The 16576-nt window shown below is 31.3% G+C and overlaps 1 protein-coding gene and 1 long non-coding RNA gene across 2 annotated transcripts; both read left to right on the top strand.

The window, feature by feature from the left end:
* LOC107624107 (peptidyl-tRNA hydrolase 2, mitochondrial) lies at positions 1818-5205 on the top strand. The gene is made up of 8 exons (XM_016326565.2): positions 1818-2013; positions 2230-2436; positions 3056-3116; positions 3209-3245; positions 3417-3494; positions 3574-3646; positions 4098-4137; positions 4890-5205. Exons 1-8 carry the CDS (start codon positions 1972-1974, stop codon positions 4937-4939), a joined length of 588 nt encoding a protein of 195 aa, XP_016182051.1. The 5' UTR covers positions 1818-1971; the 3' UTR covers positions 4940-5205.
* On the top strand, positions 9098-12504 carry LOC107624530. Its single transcript, XR_001616923.1, has 2 exons — positions 9098-9285; positions 12071-12504. It is a non-coding gene; the product is annotated as an uncharacterized LOC107624530 (long non-coding RNA).

The raw sequence follows: 16576 nt of genomic DNA, 5'->3' as shown, positions 1-16576 counted from the left end.
AAGTCACCAAAAAAAAACAAAACTACATTAATTTATATTAATAATTAATTTTAAATTTTTTAAATTCAAAATTTAAAAAATTTAAAATTAATTAAGTAAACCTAATTAAAACGTCTTTTCTCTCACATTAACCTACACACTTCCAACAATCACACACACAGACCTCTCTCTCACCGTCAGGCCCTCTCCGCCTCCCCACTACGATCCACTCCTCTTTTATCACTCTTTTATCACCGACATCTGGCTTGTCGGATTTGCCACCGTCGACAAAAACCGCTTCCCTTTCGCGAACCAGATCGGATTCAAGGTTATATTCATATCTCTTTTGGTTCTTTATATTCTCCTAGGAGTTTCTTGACTGTTATGATCTAGTTCCCTTCCATGGAATGCGCCTCTTTTATGTTTGGACACACTCTTTTCTTATTTAAAAAAAATATATGTAATTATTAATCTCCTTGAGATTTGAAATGAAGGGAGAAGAGAATTTTGCTTCCTCTATCTTTTCCTTCTAATCCAGAAAAATAGAAAAAAAATTTTCAAGTGGCCTTTTACTTGATCTTTACCATGTGCTAATTGGTATTTATTATTTGCTGCGTTGTTGAAACACAGGAGTTAAACACTGCCGAGGATTTCATCACATTGTATGAAGAGATTCTACCTTGTAAACAATCGTTTTGGAATATTAGGTGCCGTGTTGATGATTAAAGAGACTGCAAACTACACACTTGATCTTAGTCAAAAGGAGTCCTTGAACAATTATAGAAATATAAAAAAACATTCATTTAATATGAAAAAAAAAAAAACATTCTAATACTTAACAAAAGAAATATCCAGTTATATTTTAGCAAAAATAATTAAATATCTATAAAATTTAAAAAAAAATATAAAATTTTTAAAGAAATAGAGACATTCACATTTGTAATACAAAAAAATTCGAAAAATATATAGAAGAACATTTATTTAGTATGAAAAAAAAACATTCTAATACTTAACTGAAGAAACATCCATATATATTAACTCGTAGAAATTTTAAATTTATCCAAAGATATTTAGCTGGTTTTTGGTTAATACCCTTTTGGTTCCTACCATTGTTCATTGAAAAAATACTGATTTGATAAACGCAACTTGTGTATGGGCTTATTTCAAAAACAAACAAAAAAAATTCAAAAAGTTGCCCGTCATAAAAAACAAGCTACGTTTGAGTTGTTTCATAAAAAAAAAATAAAAAAATAAAATGTAAATTGCAATTTTGACTGATATTATAATAGCGCAAATATTTCATACACATCTATTTCATACACATCTATTTCGTGAATTTTTTATTTTTGATATTAGAGTGGTAATGATATTTTTTTAAAATATGAATTGTTGGATATTATTCTCCTCAAATGTAGAATCGTTTAATTAGAGAAGTAAAAATTGGACCATCTGATTTGTTAGAAGTACAGAAATTAAACCGTTCGATTTGTAGAAATATAGGAATTGAATCTTTCAATTTATATAGGTACACAAATCGAACCGTTCGATTTGTAAGAAATACCGAAATAGGACTGTCCAATTTGTTTTAAAAAAATAAAAAATTTAAAATACAAAAATCAAACCCTCTAATTTATATATTTTCTACAATTTTAAAAAATATCAAAAATTACAATATTAAAACATATCACCACTTTTACTTTGATATAAAATAAAAATAGCCTCTATTTCGTTGCATTACCCCGTAATTATTTTCTATATGGAAAAAAATCAGCCTCTTTTGATACCTAATTAGTAAACCAATTCTAAAAGTATAATTACTTGAATAAATTTTTAGTGCATATATGTATATTTCGGTAACTCAGGCTTATCTTCTTCTTCTTAAGTTCTGAACCCTTTTTCTGCTGATAATACGAAAGCAGCTTCAAGTATTCAACTTTCAAAAGGTCATTCCATTTTTGATGTCCCTTCTTCACCAAAACCGTACAATTCCCGATGGTTCGTTTCGTCCTAAAATCCACTGAACCTGGGGAACAGGTTTGTTACTAACTCACAACTATCTCTATCACTCTCCTCAATCCTTGTTCCCTGCGTAATTTAATATTCAGGGGGTATGCAAATTGCTTCCTTTTAATGCTTAAATGGGTTCATGGAAGCTCCTTTATAATTATATAACCTTCTCCTTAAAAGGGGTTGTAAGAAGTTTGTGATGTTCATTTTTTATTTATGTTTTCCAACCTTTGTTAAAAGCAGCAACAGCAAAAGCAAAAGGGAGAATGGCTAGCAGGGAGTTTCAAGCCAGAGAACTTTGTTCCGGGTCTTGTTATTGGTTTCATTTTTGGGTTGTTGTTGGACTTGACAAAGCCCGGTAAATTTCATCTTCCCAAGAAAAATTTCTCATCTGGCAAGGCTCAACACCAATTGTCAGTATCTAGTAATGGTGATCAAGACCTGAAAATGGTTAGTCCTTTAGTTTGTTATAATCCGTTTCATCATCAATTTCTCATATTATGGGAGTCTTTTTGAGTTTTGATTTTTAGTTGGTTATTAGGTTAATGTATCTGATTGAAATGGTGACTTTTAGTATGAAAAGGATTCGTTTATTGAACTTGTTGGATGGTTGAATTTATACGATGTAAAATCTCAAAAGTTCAATCTGCAATTCTACAAAAGAAACAACCTATGAAACAAACTTTTGAGGTGAATACATAAATGCTATTGATACTGGGAAGAATTGAACCAGATTGTGTTGCATAAATAAAAAGAAAGAAAAAGAAATCAAAGATTGCATAATAAATTTTGAAGTAGTGTATGGCAATGGCATCAAGTCTCTGTTAAGGATCATGCCTCTGATTAGTTAGCATTGGTAGTTAGGGATTAGAATAAAACAGGGTGATAGAGATACAGATATTGGAGTTTAGTAAATAGGAATTCAGGAATTTAGTTTAGCAAGCAATTTCTTCAATGAATAGTCCAAACTTTCTGTTGATTCCATGCTTAATTCTGGTGCAGTTCTATCTGTTTGCTTTTAATTCTCAAGGAAAAAAAAGGTTCTGATTTCAATGGCAACCTCTGTCAGGTGCTAGTTGTAAGGCAAGACCTAAAGATGAAATCTGGAAAGATTGCGTCGCAATGTGCTCGTAAGATAAGAACCAATTTGTTAATTTCGTCAAGGATCTACTTCTGACCATTGCAAACTTCCTTATGCCTTTGCTTTTTCCGCTTTTTGCAGATGCTGCCACTGGCATGTATGCTGAATTAATCCACAGGTACTTTTGTTCTGATAAGTTTCCTTATTCCTTACCTATAAAGCACGAGCAAATGGAAAAACTTATGTAATTTTTGTAAAATGTTTCCCATTAGCCATGAAGATGATGATCATTTTACTTGATGGTGCATTTGCTGGTGTAATAAAACTCAACTACTGAATACTTTTGCAGCAACCGTTCACTTTTGAGACAATGGGAAAGCTGCGGCCAGCCAAAAATTGTTGTGACTTGCAGGAATCAACAAGAAATGTAAGCAGATTATTTTATTCTAAATACTTTAATTTCATTTCTTGTTTTCAGAAACAATGAACCTGATAATTTTAATCAGGAATAAGCTGAAGGACACAGCTGATAGTATTGGCCTTCCAACCTTTGTTGTTGCTGACGCTGGGCGAACACAGGTAATACTTATTATGTGGCATAAAAATGGAGAATATAATACCATGTTTTCACAAACCTCTATCAGGGAGTTAGTGGGTTGTAGCGAATTCCAAGTGAAATTACTAATAGTTACTTCTTAAGAAATGTAAAAGTGTTAAAATTTGAATGGTCGCCTTTCATCTCCTTGCACCATTTTGAGGTAAAGAGATTACTTCCCATATTTGGGCATAAGAAATCTGAATCCACAATTTCCCAAGAGTTATTGTGATAGTTACAGCTGCAAAGTCCTTTGTAATAATCTATACTCCTTGAACTTTATTTTAGGACCTTTATAGTCCTAACTTTTACTGCTAGATTTTAAAACCCATGTTATCCATTGGAACCTTTATTTTATGATTGTATCATTTGGAAAATTTAGTGTTGCTGGTTATTTATAGCAATATAGTATTGCTAAAGCTTTAATATATGCAGGTTTCGGCAGGATCAAAGACTGTTCTTGCTGTTGGACCTGGTAATCTTCTTGTTGCTTTGTATTTCATGTATGATCAAACTTGTGCATGAAAAATCATAATAGGAAAATTAGGAATGTAAATAGCATAGAAATTGAATGCCTCTCTGCCTTGGATTTGATGCCGATGTTTACTTTCTATTTTGAGGGTTTGTTTAAGAGTGCTTAGAAGAATTAATAGGGTTTCAAAATTATGTCTTCAGGGCTTGTTTGGGTGAGTTTCTAAGAAAAGATATTTTTCGAGTTATCTTTTTTTAAAAGATCTTTTAGAAAAGTAAAAGTAATTTTATTTTTGGATATCTCATGTAAAAAGATCTTTTTATCTATCAATTATGTTTGGGTTACAATAAGATAAAAGTACTTTTTTGTTTATTTATTATGTGAAAAACATCCTTTTTTATAAGGAAAAAAGATCTTTTAAAACAAGATGTAAATTGTAGTTTCTCAAAAAATATATTTTTTTATTTTTTTAGTGCTTTTTTACTTTTACTAATAGAAATTTGCCAAACACACTAAAAAATACAAAATGATCTTTTTCATTGAAAAAAAATATTTTTCTATTGATTTAATGGCGTCCAAACAAGCACTTAATGCATCGAAAAAACTTACCACACTTGAAACCTTAAGAAGTTCATTTAAGCCACTTGCAAGCAATATCTTTTATTCCAAGTGCTTGTGTGTCATTGAATTCACTATAATATGTTGCTTTCTGATTCTGAATGAATGGCTAAAACTTTATTGCTGATTTTGTTCAGGACCAAAATCATATGTAGATTCAGTGACTGGGAAGTTGCCCCTACTTTAACAGAATTCAGAAAAATAAACCTTGTAATGATAAATTTCATGACCTTTCCTCCCATTTGTATCTTCATTTTGGCCATTGCAACCTCACTTTAGGTAGTTTATAGTTGGTAGCACTCAATAGTACTAATTTGTAGTTGGAGCTTATTTTGATTCCCTCATATTCATTGCTACATTTATTTTTATATCTCACATTATTCAGAATTTCAGATGTATGAATTTCTGTATCCTGATCACCAGAGATGAATAGAACACTATTTTTGTTTTTTTTAGATTTATTGTGAGAAAGTAAGGGAACTATTGTTCGTTAAAATGTAACAAAAAATTAAATTTTAAAATATACACATCACTTACTTTTTAAATATTTTATGAAAGTCTACATAAAATAATTGTCACAAAAAAGTTATAAATTTTAAAAAATACCAATCACTATCTTTAAACTAAATTTTGCATCAACTTGGTCTCTGTTTATTTTAGCGAAAGTCAACACTGCCTCTAATAAAAAAAATGTTCTATTAAAAAATCAGTTAAATGGTAACGTAAATTAATTGTGGGATTTTATTTGTAATTAGGATTGGTAATACTAACTCTATTTGTAGATATTCAATAGGGTCTGTTTGGATAGGTTTATAAGTGATTTTTTTTTTAATTTTTAACTTATGAAAATGTGTAATATTAATGTCTGGTACAATTTTTAAAATAAAATTGTAATTTTTTAAAAAGCTATTTTGGTGCTTAAGGAGAAGTTAAAAAAAAAAGACTTCTCTTATAATAAAAAGTTTTTTTATCACTTTTTTTTAAAATAAATACTTTTAGAACTAAAAATTAAACACAAAATAACTTATTTATAAGTTACTTTTAATATAAGCATTCATTGTGAACAACTTCAAAATAAGTAACATCAACATTGTGAACAACTTGAAAATTTTTTAAGCTTTTAATATTACTAGCTTTTAACAAAATCCAGTAAATTGATGATTGTTGTATTTAATTAAAATTTTGCTTCATCAATTCTTTAATCGTGTTTCATAAAGATTCTTGTATATATGAGGTGGTGCAAGTTTATTTAATTTTTTAATCAATATTACCTTCTTTAAATCAAACTTGCAGAATAAATAATTTCAAGCGTCTTCTTCAATTTATAAAATAACTTGATCTTCAAAGACTTTGTAAATATATCTGCTATTTGTTTTTTAGTAGGACAATACTTGATAACAACTTCTTTTTCATTCACGAACTCTCTAATTTTGTAAAATCGAATATTAATATGCTTTGATCTACCATGAAACATTGGATTTTTGTAAAGTGCAAAAGCTAACTTGTTATCACAAAATATTGTTGTTGGAATACTTTGTTTCTCGTTCAATTATTTAAGAATTCTTTTTAGCCAAACTGTTTGCGTTGCACAACTTGTTGCTACTATATATTTTGTTTCTGCGGTAGAAAGAGCAACTACTGATTGTTTTTTCGATGACCATGAAATTACACCAAAACCAAGATGAAATACAAATCTTGAAGTACTTTTTCTTGTTTCTATATCTCTTGCCAATCACTATCAGTGTAACCGATAAGATTCACTTTACTAGTATTTTCATAATAAATATCATCATTTAAAGTACCTCCGATATATCGAAGAGTCCATTTTACAGCTTGCAAATGGTTAGTATAAGGTTCATCCATTAATTTGTTAAGCAATCCAATTCCAAACACGAAATTTGGTCTAGTCGCAGTCAAGTACCTTAGACTTCTAATCAAGCTTTTGTAATATGTGAAATTTACTGATCTTTCTTTATCTTCTCTTTGTTGGGAATAAGACACCATTCCCCCTTGAGAAAACACCTTTGACAGAGAAATAAAATAGACACAATCACAACACAAGAATTTAACGTGGAAACTCCAATTACCGGAGAAAAAACCACGGCCGTTGTCAAATGACAACCAGAGAATATCACTATGTGAAAATTGTTACAACACATAGACTTCTTTCTCTCACCGGCACCCCAGTACACCCACACTCTCTCAAAGCAAATATCTAACTACACCTCACAACACTCTCTAATCAAAGAGTACAGAGGAAAAGAAAAATCAGATACAAGCTTAAAGTGTTTCTGACTGGTGCAAAAACAAATGGAGAACTTAGCCTCATATTTATAGCCTAGGCCACCCACTCCATTTGCTATCCTGAGTAATGTGGGACTAATTCAACCAAATCCTAACAATCTCCACCTTGATTGAAATAGTCACACATCTTCAGCTTCCATTGTCAACACCGACAATTCTTTGCTGCCATTGTCTATACCGACAATCATAGTTCAGAGAACTATCATACTCCACCATGAAAGTATACTCACTTGGAATTAGACCACTCCAAGCATTTCACCTTGGTACAGATCGAAACCTTGCTGAAAATTCATGGTGCAACTTCCAAATTGGCTTTTCCTGGAAGTTCTTCAGCTATCGACCTAACTCCGCCACACACCTTGCATCTTAACGCCAACAATGCCCGTGTGCAATTGTGGACCCGATTGCCACAATTCATCCTTATCCATGGCAGTGCGGTAATACCATGAGGATACTTCTTGTCTTCTAGAGAACATCATCTTCTCTCATAGAGAGAGCAATCAGAGATCTTCTCCTTCAACGCCTTGTGCAAACTTGATTGTATCAACACATCCTTGACTTGTATTTGCCACAAGCCAAAATTGATTCTTCCATCAAATTTCTCTATTTCAAGCTTCACAGCACTTGAATATCCTGACATTGTTGCAACCGTATACTGGAATAGTATAACTCAACCGTGCACTAGGAAGGGTCCCCAGGAAAGCGAGGTGGGTCACAATGGACACACTTAAATACCAAGTCTTTCCTTAGCCAGAACCTTTCCAAACAGCACTCTCACAGTGTCACACTGCCTTCCAGCAACAACAACAGCAACCAAAGATCAACCTCAAGCCACAGGACAAAATTCTTTTCTGATGTGGAAGGTCAGACTAGGCTACAACCACAGAGCATACTAAGAATAAATCCCACCGAACCGAAGCTCTTGATACCACTTGTTGGGAATAAGACACCATTCCCCCTTGAGAAAACACCTTTGACAGAGAAATAAAATAGACACAATCACAACACAAGAATTTAACGTGGAAACTCCAATTACCGGAGAAAAAACCACGGCCGTTGTCAAATGACAACCAGAGAATATCACTATGTGAAAATTGTTACAACACATAGACTTCTTTCTCTCACCGGCACCCCAGTACACCCACACTCTCTCAAAGCAAATATCTAACTACACCTCACAACACTCTCTAATCAAAGAGTACAGAGGAAAAGAAAAATCAGATACAAGCTTAAAGTGTTTCTGACTGGTGCAAAAACAAATGGAGAACTTAGCCTCATATTTATAGCCTAGGCCACCCACTCCATTTGCTATCCTGAGTAATGTGGGACTAATTCAACCAAATCCTAACACTCTTAACATACAACTTGAACTTCTCTTCGATTGGAATAGGAACTGGTTTTAAATTTTTTATATGAAATTTTTTTAAAATATCATTTGCATATTTCTTCTATGAAATAAAGATTCTATCATCTTTTTGAACTACTTCAATGCCAAGAAAATAAGACATCAAGACCATATCCGTCATTTTAAAGCGTTTTATCATAGTTTTCCTTAATTTTAAAGTATTTTAAACGCGAGACATTTAAGTCTCCCAGGAACTAATTTGTCCTTATATATTTTTGACGGATAAATTTAAATATTTCGTATTTTAGAAAGTCAATGACCGTTTTGTATTTTTAATTAGTTAGAGACTTAGAATTTGTTTGAAAACTATTTAACATGAAAAAAGAATTCTATTTCCTTTAAGAAAAGAATCATTTCTATTTAAAATTCAATTCTATGATTTAAAAAATGATTATAATATATTAATATAATAAAATTAAAATTTAAAAAGTATAAAAATTGATTTAGCCAAAGCCCTCACCTTCCCTCCTCAACACTTCTACTTCTTCTTCTTCCTCCGCCGCACTTTCAAGGCAAAGTCTCGTATTTCCCCCCAATTCAATTAATAAAGGAACCGCTTTTCAGAATAATTGTTTCCTGTTTCGATTCAGTGCTCAATCTTTTCTATTTTTTGTATATTTTTAAATTGTTTTACAGGTCGGTTTCTCGGCTGGGGTGCGTGCAGTCCCTGCTTCCGCTGCACTCGGCGGTGTCTTCGGCGCGCCTGACATCTTGCCTCGGCGTTGATTCGAGGAGCTCGAGATCGTTGTCTCAGGGTATGCTCTGCAGTGCCAACCCCGGAGTTTGATAAAAATGCTCCAAATTTGTTTTTTTGTTTCATATCTGTAAGCAACTTTTTAACTCTAATGTGTGTTTGTTTATTTCCTTTACCCCTTATAGTCTTGCATTGCATTGTGTTTGAATCCTTTTCTGTGCTTGATATCATAAGTATGAGTGTGCTTGACTGGGTGCAGGAAACTAGGATTGTAGAAAATAGAATGAGCTCATTCATGATTAGGTTTGAGGTTTTGGTTATTCATGTTATTCTGAGCTCTAGCTTGGAAAACACACTGAGTGTAACTAGGAGAACCAGAATGACTCTGAAGCTCTTTGTCATTTTGTGGGTCAACTTATTGGCTACGAGGCTACGACTTTGAGCTGATGAAGGCTAATAGTTTGATTGTTTTTTCCTTCGATGGTTTTTGTATGCACGATGAAGCAGATGATGAGTCACTATTCACTATGCAAGGGATATGTGCTTTAAGTTCTAGTCCAAATGTTTGCACAAGAGAAATGAAAACAAATATACATGTTTAGCTTCTGAGTCTCAGCCTGTTTCATTTCCTTCAAGGTTACGTATAGTGTACAATTTTGCAAAACAAAAATGTTGTCATAAGGTTTCTTTAGTCAATATAAGATTATTGGTTTTGCTTAGGGGGTAGGCTTGATCTATCAAATATTCTCATTTGTGATGTATGATGTGTTTGTTTAAGTAAACATAATCTGGTTTTATGGGATTTTTTCTTTTAAAGAGTACTTTTATTCAGAAGTTACCCTTTTTAGTTTGAGTTGGGAAAAGATCCACTAAATGCTCAAAGAAACAAGCCTTATTCATATAATCAATTGCCAGTCAGGCATTGTCAGCAATGATTAATCAAAGGAGATTACAGATGGAGTTCCTTTATGCATGTCAAATACCAGCCATCATGAATTTTATGTAAAGATGGTTCAATCTGTTTATGCTTATTAAGTCCTTTTAAGCATGTGATTTGCTTTTATATTGATTTATTTGAGTGATTGTATGTTGTATAGATGAGTATACATACTAGTCAAAACAGAACTGAAATGGATCAATTGGAGAGAAAGTTGTTTAAGCATGTATTTTGGAAGAATATCGTCTTAGGTTGGTTTGAGCATTTGTGGAGAAAGCCTATAGAAGCCCTAATAGTAAGGAGCATAGATCAGCTGGAGGATAATCCAATAGCTTGAGCCAGTGAGAGTTCAAGAAAACAATTGAGACGTCAAAAAGGTGTAGATTTCAATGGTTCAACAACTGCTTGTTTAACGATAGAATACTAGCATTGTTTGATCCATGTATCCAAGATCAATAGCAGCTAATATTTTCCTATGTTGGAAATAATTGTGTATAGGTCCACATTCCAGCACAAGCATTTCTTGGGAGTGCCCAACTAAATCATTTTCACTTCTTTGCTTAATGAAGACTTCCTATTTATTTCATGTTTCAAGGCACACTGGCGGTCTACTTTGAATCTTTGATATTAGGTGTGAGTTATTTAATTTGGTAAAGAGGTGAATTGTTTTGGTGACTTTTGTTATTGGAACAAACAATGCGACCTTTTGTTGCTATGACTAGTTTTGTTAGTTAGGCAGGATAAACAACAATAACAACAACAAAGCCTTATTCCACTAGATGAAGTTGGCTATATGAATCAAACGATATCATTGTGCCCTATCATATATCATATGAAAAAGTCTAGAGAGCTAACTACGATATAAGCCAACTCAAGCCAACCCCCTTTTATCTCTAATTTTGAAACTCGGAAAATTAAGATAGTGGGAAGTTATTATTGTTTTTTGGTAATAGACTTGTTTTTCAACTAGTTTTCTCTAGTTGGCTACACTCTTAGCTGGTTCCCTAGCGGAACTCATCATATTTATAGTGAGTCCAATTACACATAGATCTCCTTTGACCATCTCGTGTATGGTCTTTTTGGGTCTTTCTCTATCTTTCACTACCTATCTACTTTCTGATCCACCATCCTAACCAAATGTTCTACCGATCTTCTTCCCTCATGTTGAAGCCACCTAAGACAGGATTTTACTTCTTTTTAATAATAGGCACTACTCAAACTTTCTCTTTTATATTCTAGTTCCTTATTTTGTCCATACATGTTTGGTTGCTTGTTATCTAAGCATCCTCATATATGCCACACTAAGTTTATGTTCCTATTCATCTTTTGCCGACCAATATTTCATTTCATATAACATAGTTGGTCTAATGGCATTGCGATAAAATTTACTTAGGCAGTATAACATATGCAGTAAAATTCAAATCCTTTTTTCTAAGAAGGATGGAAGGATACAAAGGAAATTGGTTGTTTGAGGAAGAACTATTAGTGACGAGTTCTTACCATTACCCTTAGCACACATTTCACTAACTCATTCTTCCACTATATCAAGATGAATCAATGTTTTGCTTGTAGCTTGCTAGTTTCATCGGTGCGTTTTTATTTTTTTAATTTTTTTATTCATTGACTTGTTTCATCAGTGTGATAATGCAACTATGCTGCAGTCCACTTTTTCAATTTTCTTAAGTCAAAGGATATAATGGTAACACATTACAGATTTACCCTTTATACTTGCCCTTGTGCGATGAGTTTCTCGATGACGTTTGTCAGTTTTAATAATACCTATAGACTCTTTACATATTTATATTATATGTTGAAGAAACAGCATTTAAGATTCTTAAATGTTACATTCATCTCTATCTAGGGTAAAAGTGGTGTGTGTTAATTTGTTATCTCCTTTGCCTAGCCATTCTTCTGTAGAAGAAACTTTTCATCTGTAAGCCAGTGCTCATAAGTGTTTGTCTCTTTTCGATTTTCTCAGAAATGGGTCTCGGCACGCCTCGATAAGAGATGTAGAAGATTGTTGATTGATGGATTAGAATCATCATTCATTTTGCTGAGATGCTTCTTTATGCTAATTGTCTTATGTTTTCAGCAGTTTGGTATAATAGCCTATAAAGTTGGAAGGCTCTGTGGTTATTGTTTCAGTGAAATCCTTGAAAATGTTAAAATCATTACTCTATTACTTGGTTTAAAGATCAAAATTTTGGCAATGTCACTTGGTGAATAAAAAAATATATTGCTGATTCAGTTCCCCATCAAATCTGCTCAATTCCAGATTAAATTTGCAGTTATAATCAGTGTATTTGCATGTCATGGTTAAGTGGAATGAACAATTTGATTTTCATTTAGGTATGAAATGTATGTACCCGAGAAAGAACTTCGTTAGGGGGGAAGCACTTTGCCATCTTCTCACATGCTAAATGCCTCATTCGTTTCTATTATTCTTATTTTTATTTTCACTGTTGTTTTTTTTTTTTTAATTTTTTCATAAAATCTTTAACAGGAAATATTCAAAATAAAAAAGAAATCAATCAGACGAGAAAGATGTCTATTATTCTGTTAAAATGTTATATGCACACTAAAAATTAGTTAAATTTATTACAATGAATTTATATTTTAACGTGTACGTGTATTTTATATTGGTTACTAATTTTTAGTGTACATCTAATTAATATGGTTGTATTTTATTTGATTTTTATTTTATTTCTCGTTTCCATTATTTACTTAACTAAATATGGGTCGGAGAACATTTATAATTTAAACAAAAACCAAACATATCCTATTATCTTTGGAGTATTTTTCAATTTTTGAGGGTACAATATTGGGTATATCTTTTAGGTTAGGGGATGTGCACGTGCAAAAGTAGGAAGATGTAGACCATCAATGGCAGTGTCTCCAAGTTTGTGTGTGAAACAGCCTTGATGAAAGGGATTATGTCTCCATGATAAGCATACATTTGCATGTGGGAGCATCACTCTTATGTGCCTTACACTATACTACTTTATTTCTCCAAATGCCTAAGAATCCATCCCATGTGTAAACCTTACCCCTCTTGTTTTCCTGCACTTTGAAAGCTTCATCATTAAAATAAACTACTTTCAATGAGTTTTTTGAGTTTGAGTTTGAGTTGGACCTAGTTATTGCTTTTGTTAGGGTTTAGGGTTAGCACACATGCGCGCAAATTATGTTAGGCTCCATTTGATTAGTGTATACTGCGAGAAACAAATACTAAGGATTAGTTTGGCTAAACTTCTTAAATAAGTTCTTTTGAAAAAGGAGCTTAAAATATAAGGACTTTTATTAATAACAACTTTTAAAGTGTTTGGAAAGTTATTATAGAAGTCCTTGTTTTAAAGTTGTGCATTAAATATGAGTGATAAAATAGCTTTTGAAAATAGGAGAAGTCACATTTTTTAACTTTTTCAAAAGCTCTTAAATAACTTTTTAAAAAGTTAGAAGTTTATCTAAAAAATTATACCAAACACTATTAATGTAACTTTTTATAAGTCAAAAGCTAAAAAAAAAAGTAGCTTTTGGAATTTTTCAAACGGACCCTAAGACATAAACACCAAAGATATATACACAGTACTAATGTCTACCTATTATGTTTGACAAAACAAATATATAAGATACACATTGTGGAAGTGGGGAAGTACGTTGTAGATCTATGAGGAGGAGAAGGAAGAGGAGAGGCGGTGAGAGGAGGGGAGGCACTGAATTTCAATGGGACGAGAGAGGGACAGGGCAGGCTGAGGGAAGGTAAGGGAAGAAGAGAGATAAATTACTCTTAAAATTTGAATGGTAAAACTATAAATATGAAAAATAGTAAGGGTAAAAATATTAAAAAAAAAGTTAGTGTCACTAATTAAAATATATTTAAGTTTAAAAGAGAGATACTAAATACATATATTTTGTATGTATTTATGTGTCAATGTATCTATTAAAAATTTATGTCGCACCAAACAGTGGGCATGAGTACTACAAAGTATAATATTATTGTTAAGTGTTTAACAAAGGAATTAATTATTTGTTATCCCATTTCAGTTTTTTCTTGTTCAAAATTTCATTTTTACCCTACTTTCACATTCGCTCTTCTCACCCCTATCTTTGTTCTTCTCTGTTGGAACCACAATACCATTGACGGCCACTCGTCAACTCCCCAGCAGCCTAATATACACCCAACAATTCTTAAAAATTTAATTTTGATGTCTATTAATGTAAAATAATTTTATACGTGCATCTAATTATATAATGTTACATTAATAAAAATAACTATTTTTCACATTAACTACGTAAATAGTCATTCAAAAGAACGGATATGATTACTCGGCTGTATTTGCCCTATTAGTGCATCAAAATCTATTATCTATTAAATATAAATCTTTAATTTTAGAGCCAAAATGTGTCATATGTCACTTTTTCATTGTAACTGGAATAAAATCTTTCCCTTCAAAATTAAAGAATTCTTTTCTCTTCCTTACTAATTTTATAACAAAAATGTGCTATATGTCACTCTCTCGTTATATTTGAAATTAAATCTTTCCCTCCAAAATTAAAGAATTCATCCCTTCTCTTTACTAATTTTACAACCAAAATGTGCCATATGTCACTCCTCATTTTAATTGAAATCTAATATTTTCTTCCAAAATTAAAGAGTTCTCCCCTCCTCTCTCTTTCTCTCTCTATTTCTCTCATTCCTTCAACCACTCTATCTATTTTATATATCATTATCAATAATTAATAATTAATTACTAATTTGACAATTAAAATGTGCAACATGACATTCTTTAATTGTATTAAAATTAAAATTAAAATTGAAATATATCTATATTATGTATCATATATTACTATCTAATTTAATAATCAAATGTGTCATATGGCACTCTCTTATTAAAGTTGAGAGAAAATATTTTTTTTTCAAAATTAATAAACTCTCTTCCTAAATTATCTCATTTAAATTGTTTTAAATTTTAGATAACGAATGTTAAAATTAATTATTAATAAAAAATTATACTTTTTTATATAAAAATAATAACAAAAAATCTTATTATTTAATTTTTTATCTACAGATACTTTGGTCTTCTTAGCCAGAGACTTTTGTCAACCTACGACTTTTTTTGTAAAAGTAATTTAATTTTATAAATCTTTTATGTTAGGTATAACCCATACTGTTAGAACAAAGTAAATCATAATTTTAAAACATTTATATTTTCGTAATATTATTACGGATAAAAATACTAGTTAAACTCTAATTCTTAAACCATCAAAATGAATATCCAAAACCTAACAGTAAAAAACTATTCAAAATTTCACTTAAAACAAAAAAAAAAATTCAAAAGTGAGATACCATGAAATGTGTGATTCCAAAATTTCGAAAATAGTAGAGACTATGGTAAAAACCAAGACCAAACAAAAAATAAAACAAAATAAAAAACACATTTAAAATTCAACATAATGAACTAATAACCATGTTAGATTCATTTATGGTAAGTTAAACATTTAAAATTTTAATAAATTCAAAACCTAATAAATGTTGAAAAATTTTCAAACCATCAAAATGAACAAACAAAACCTAAAATTAGAACATGCAGTAACCCACTAAAAAAACTTCCGAAAGTGGGATAAAAATTTGTCAAATTTATTTATATTAGATTAAACATCAAAATTCCTAAACCATCCAAATGAACATCCGGGAACATTCATAGTAATATACATACATATCATATGAAGGGAATTCTGTTTTGAATTTATGTAATTTGGAATGGGTTATGGGTTAAAGTAGCTTCCTCTTGTTTATTTCTGAAGGTTCGTAAAAAGACATGTTATAGAGACACCAAATATCTATCCTTGCTTTTCCATGTAGATATGGCTTTCTACTTTCTTTAATTAAATCTTGATAGTCTTGGAATCAAATGCCAAACATAAAATTTAAAATTCTCAACTTTAATTCAAATTTCACGAGCCAAATAAACTCTTACTATAGAACCAAGTTGTTATTTAGTATCTGTCTATTGCAGCTAATAGAGACGGTAGAACCAGATTGGATGCAGTACTTTTTGTTTTCATGATACTAGGGTGATTGAATTCCAATATAGTTAAAACGAAAAAAACCTTAAACTTTGACTTGGGAAAATGGGTTATGGTCCTGTAAAGAGTGAAGTGAGAATAAATAAAATTAATTATGTTACATAAAAATGCATCCCAATGGTAACAACACTTATAATTGTGATGATAAATCTTTTTTCTTTGGTCTTCAAGCTGTCAATTGCAGACTTAATTTTTTTTTTTCAGTAAGATGCGTTGGCAAAGAATCTTTATCTGACCAATCTATTATCTTATATTAATTATCAATTTTCACAATTAATAAATTTTTCCTCTCTTAACTACAAGGTGAGAAGCAGTTAGGCAATGCAAGCTACTACTGCATTTAGCTTCTATTTTATTTTTAAAATGTTTTGTAATAATTGAAAGAATAATCATGTCA

Source organism: Arachis ipaensis, chromosome B10 (assembly GCF_000816755.2).
Source record: "Arachis ipaensis cultivar K30076 chromosome B10, Araip1.1, whole genome shotgun sequence".
Taxonomy (NCBI): domain Eukaryota; kingdom Viridiplantae; phylum Streptophyta; class Magnoliopsida; order Fabales; family Fabaceae; genus Arachis; species Arachis ipaensis.
Note: the sequence above shows the minus strand (reverse complement) of the source record. Positions and strands in the feature narration are given on the sequence as shown.

Excerpts from the sequence above, each read along its gene's own strand:
- LOC107624107 (XM_016326565.2), top strand. The coding sequence starts at position 1,972 with ATGGTTCGTTTCGTCCTAAAATCCACTGAACCTGGGGAACAG. Across the intron at positions 3,495-3,573 it reads TGCAGGAATCAACAAGAAAT|GAATAAGCTGAAGGACACAG; the intron begins GTAAGCAGATTA and ends AATTTTAATCAG. Across the intron at positions 3,647-4,097 it reads CTGACGCTGGGCGAACACAG|GTTTCGGCAGGATCAAAGAC; the intron begins GTAATACTTATT and ends TAATATATGCAG.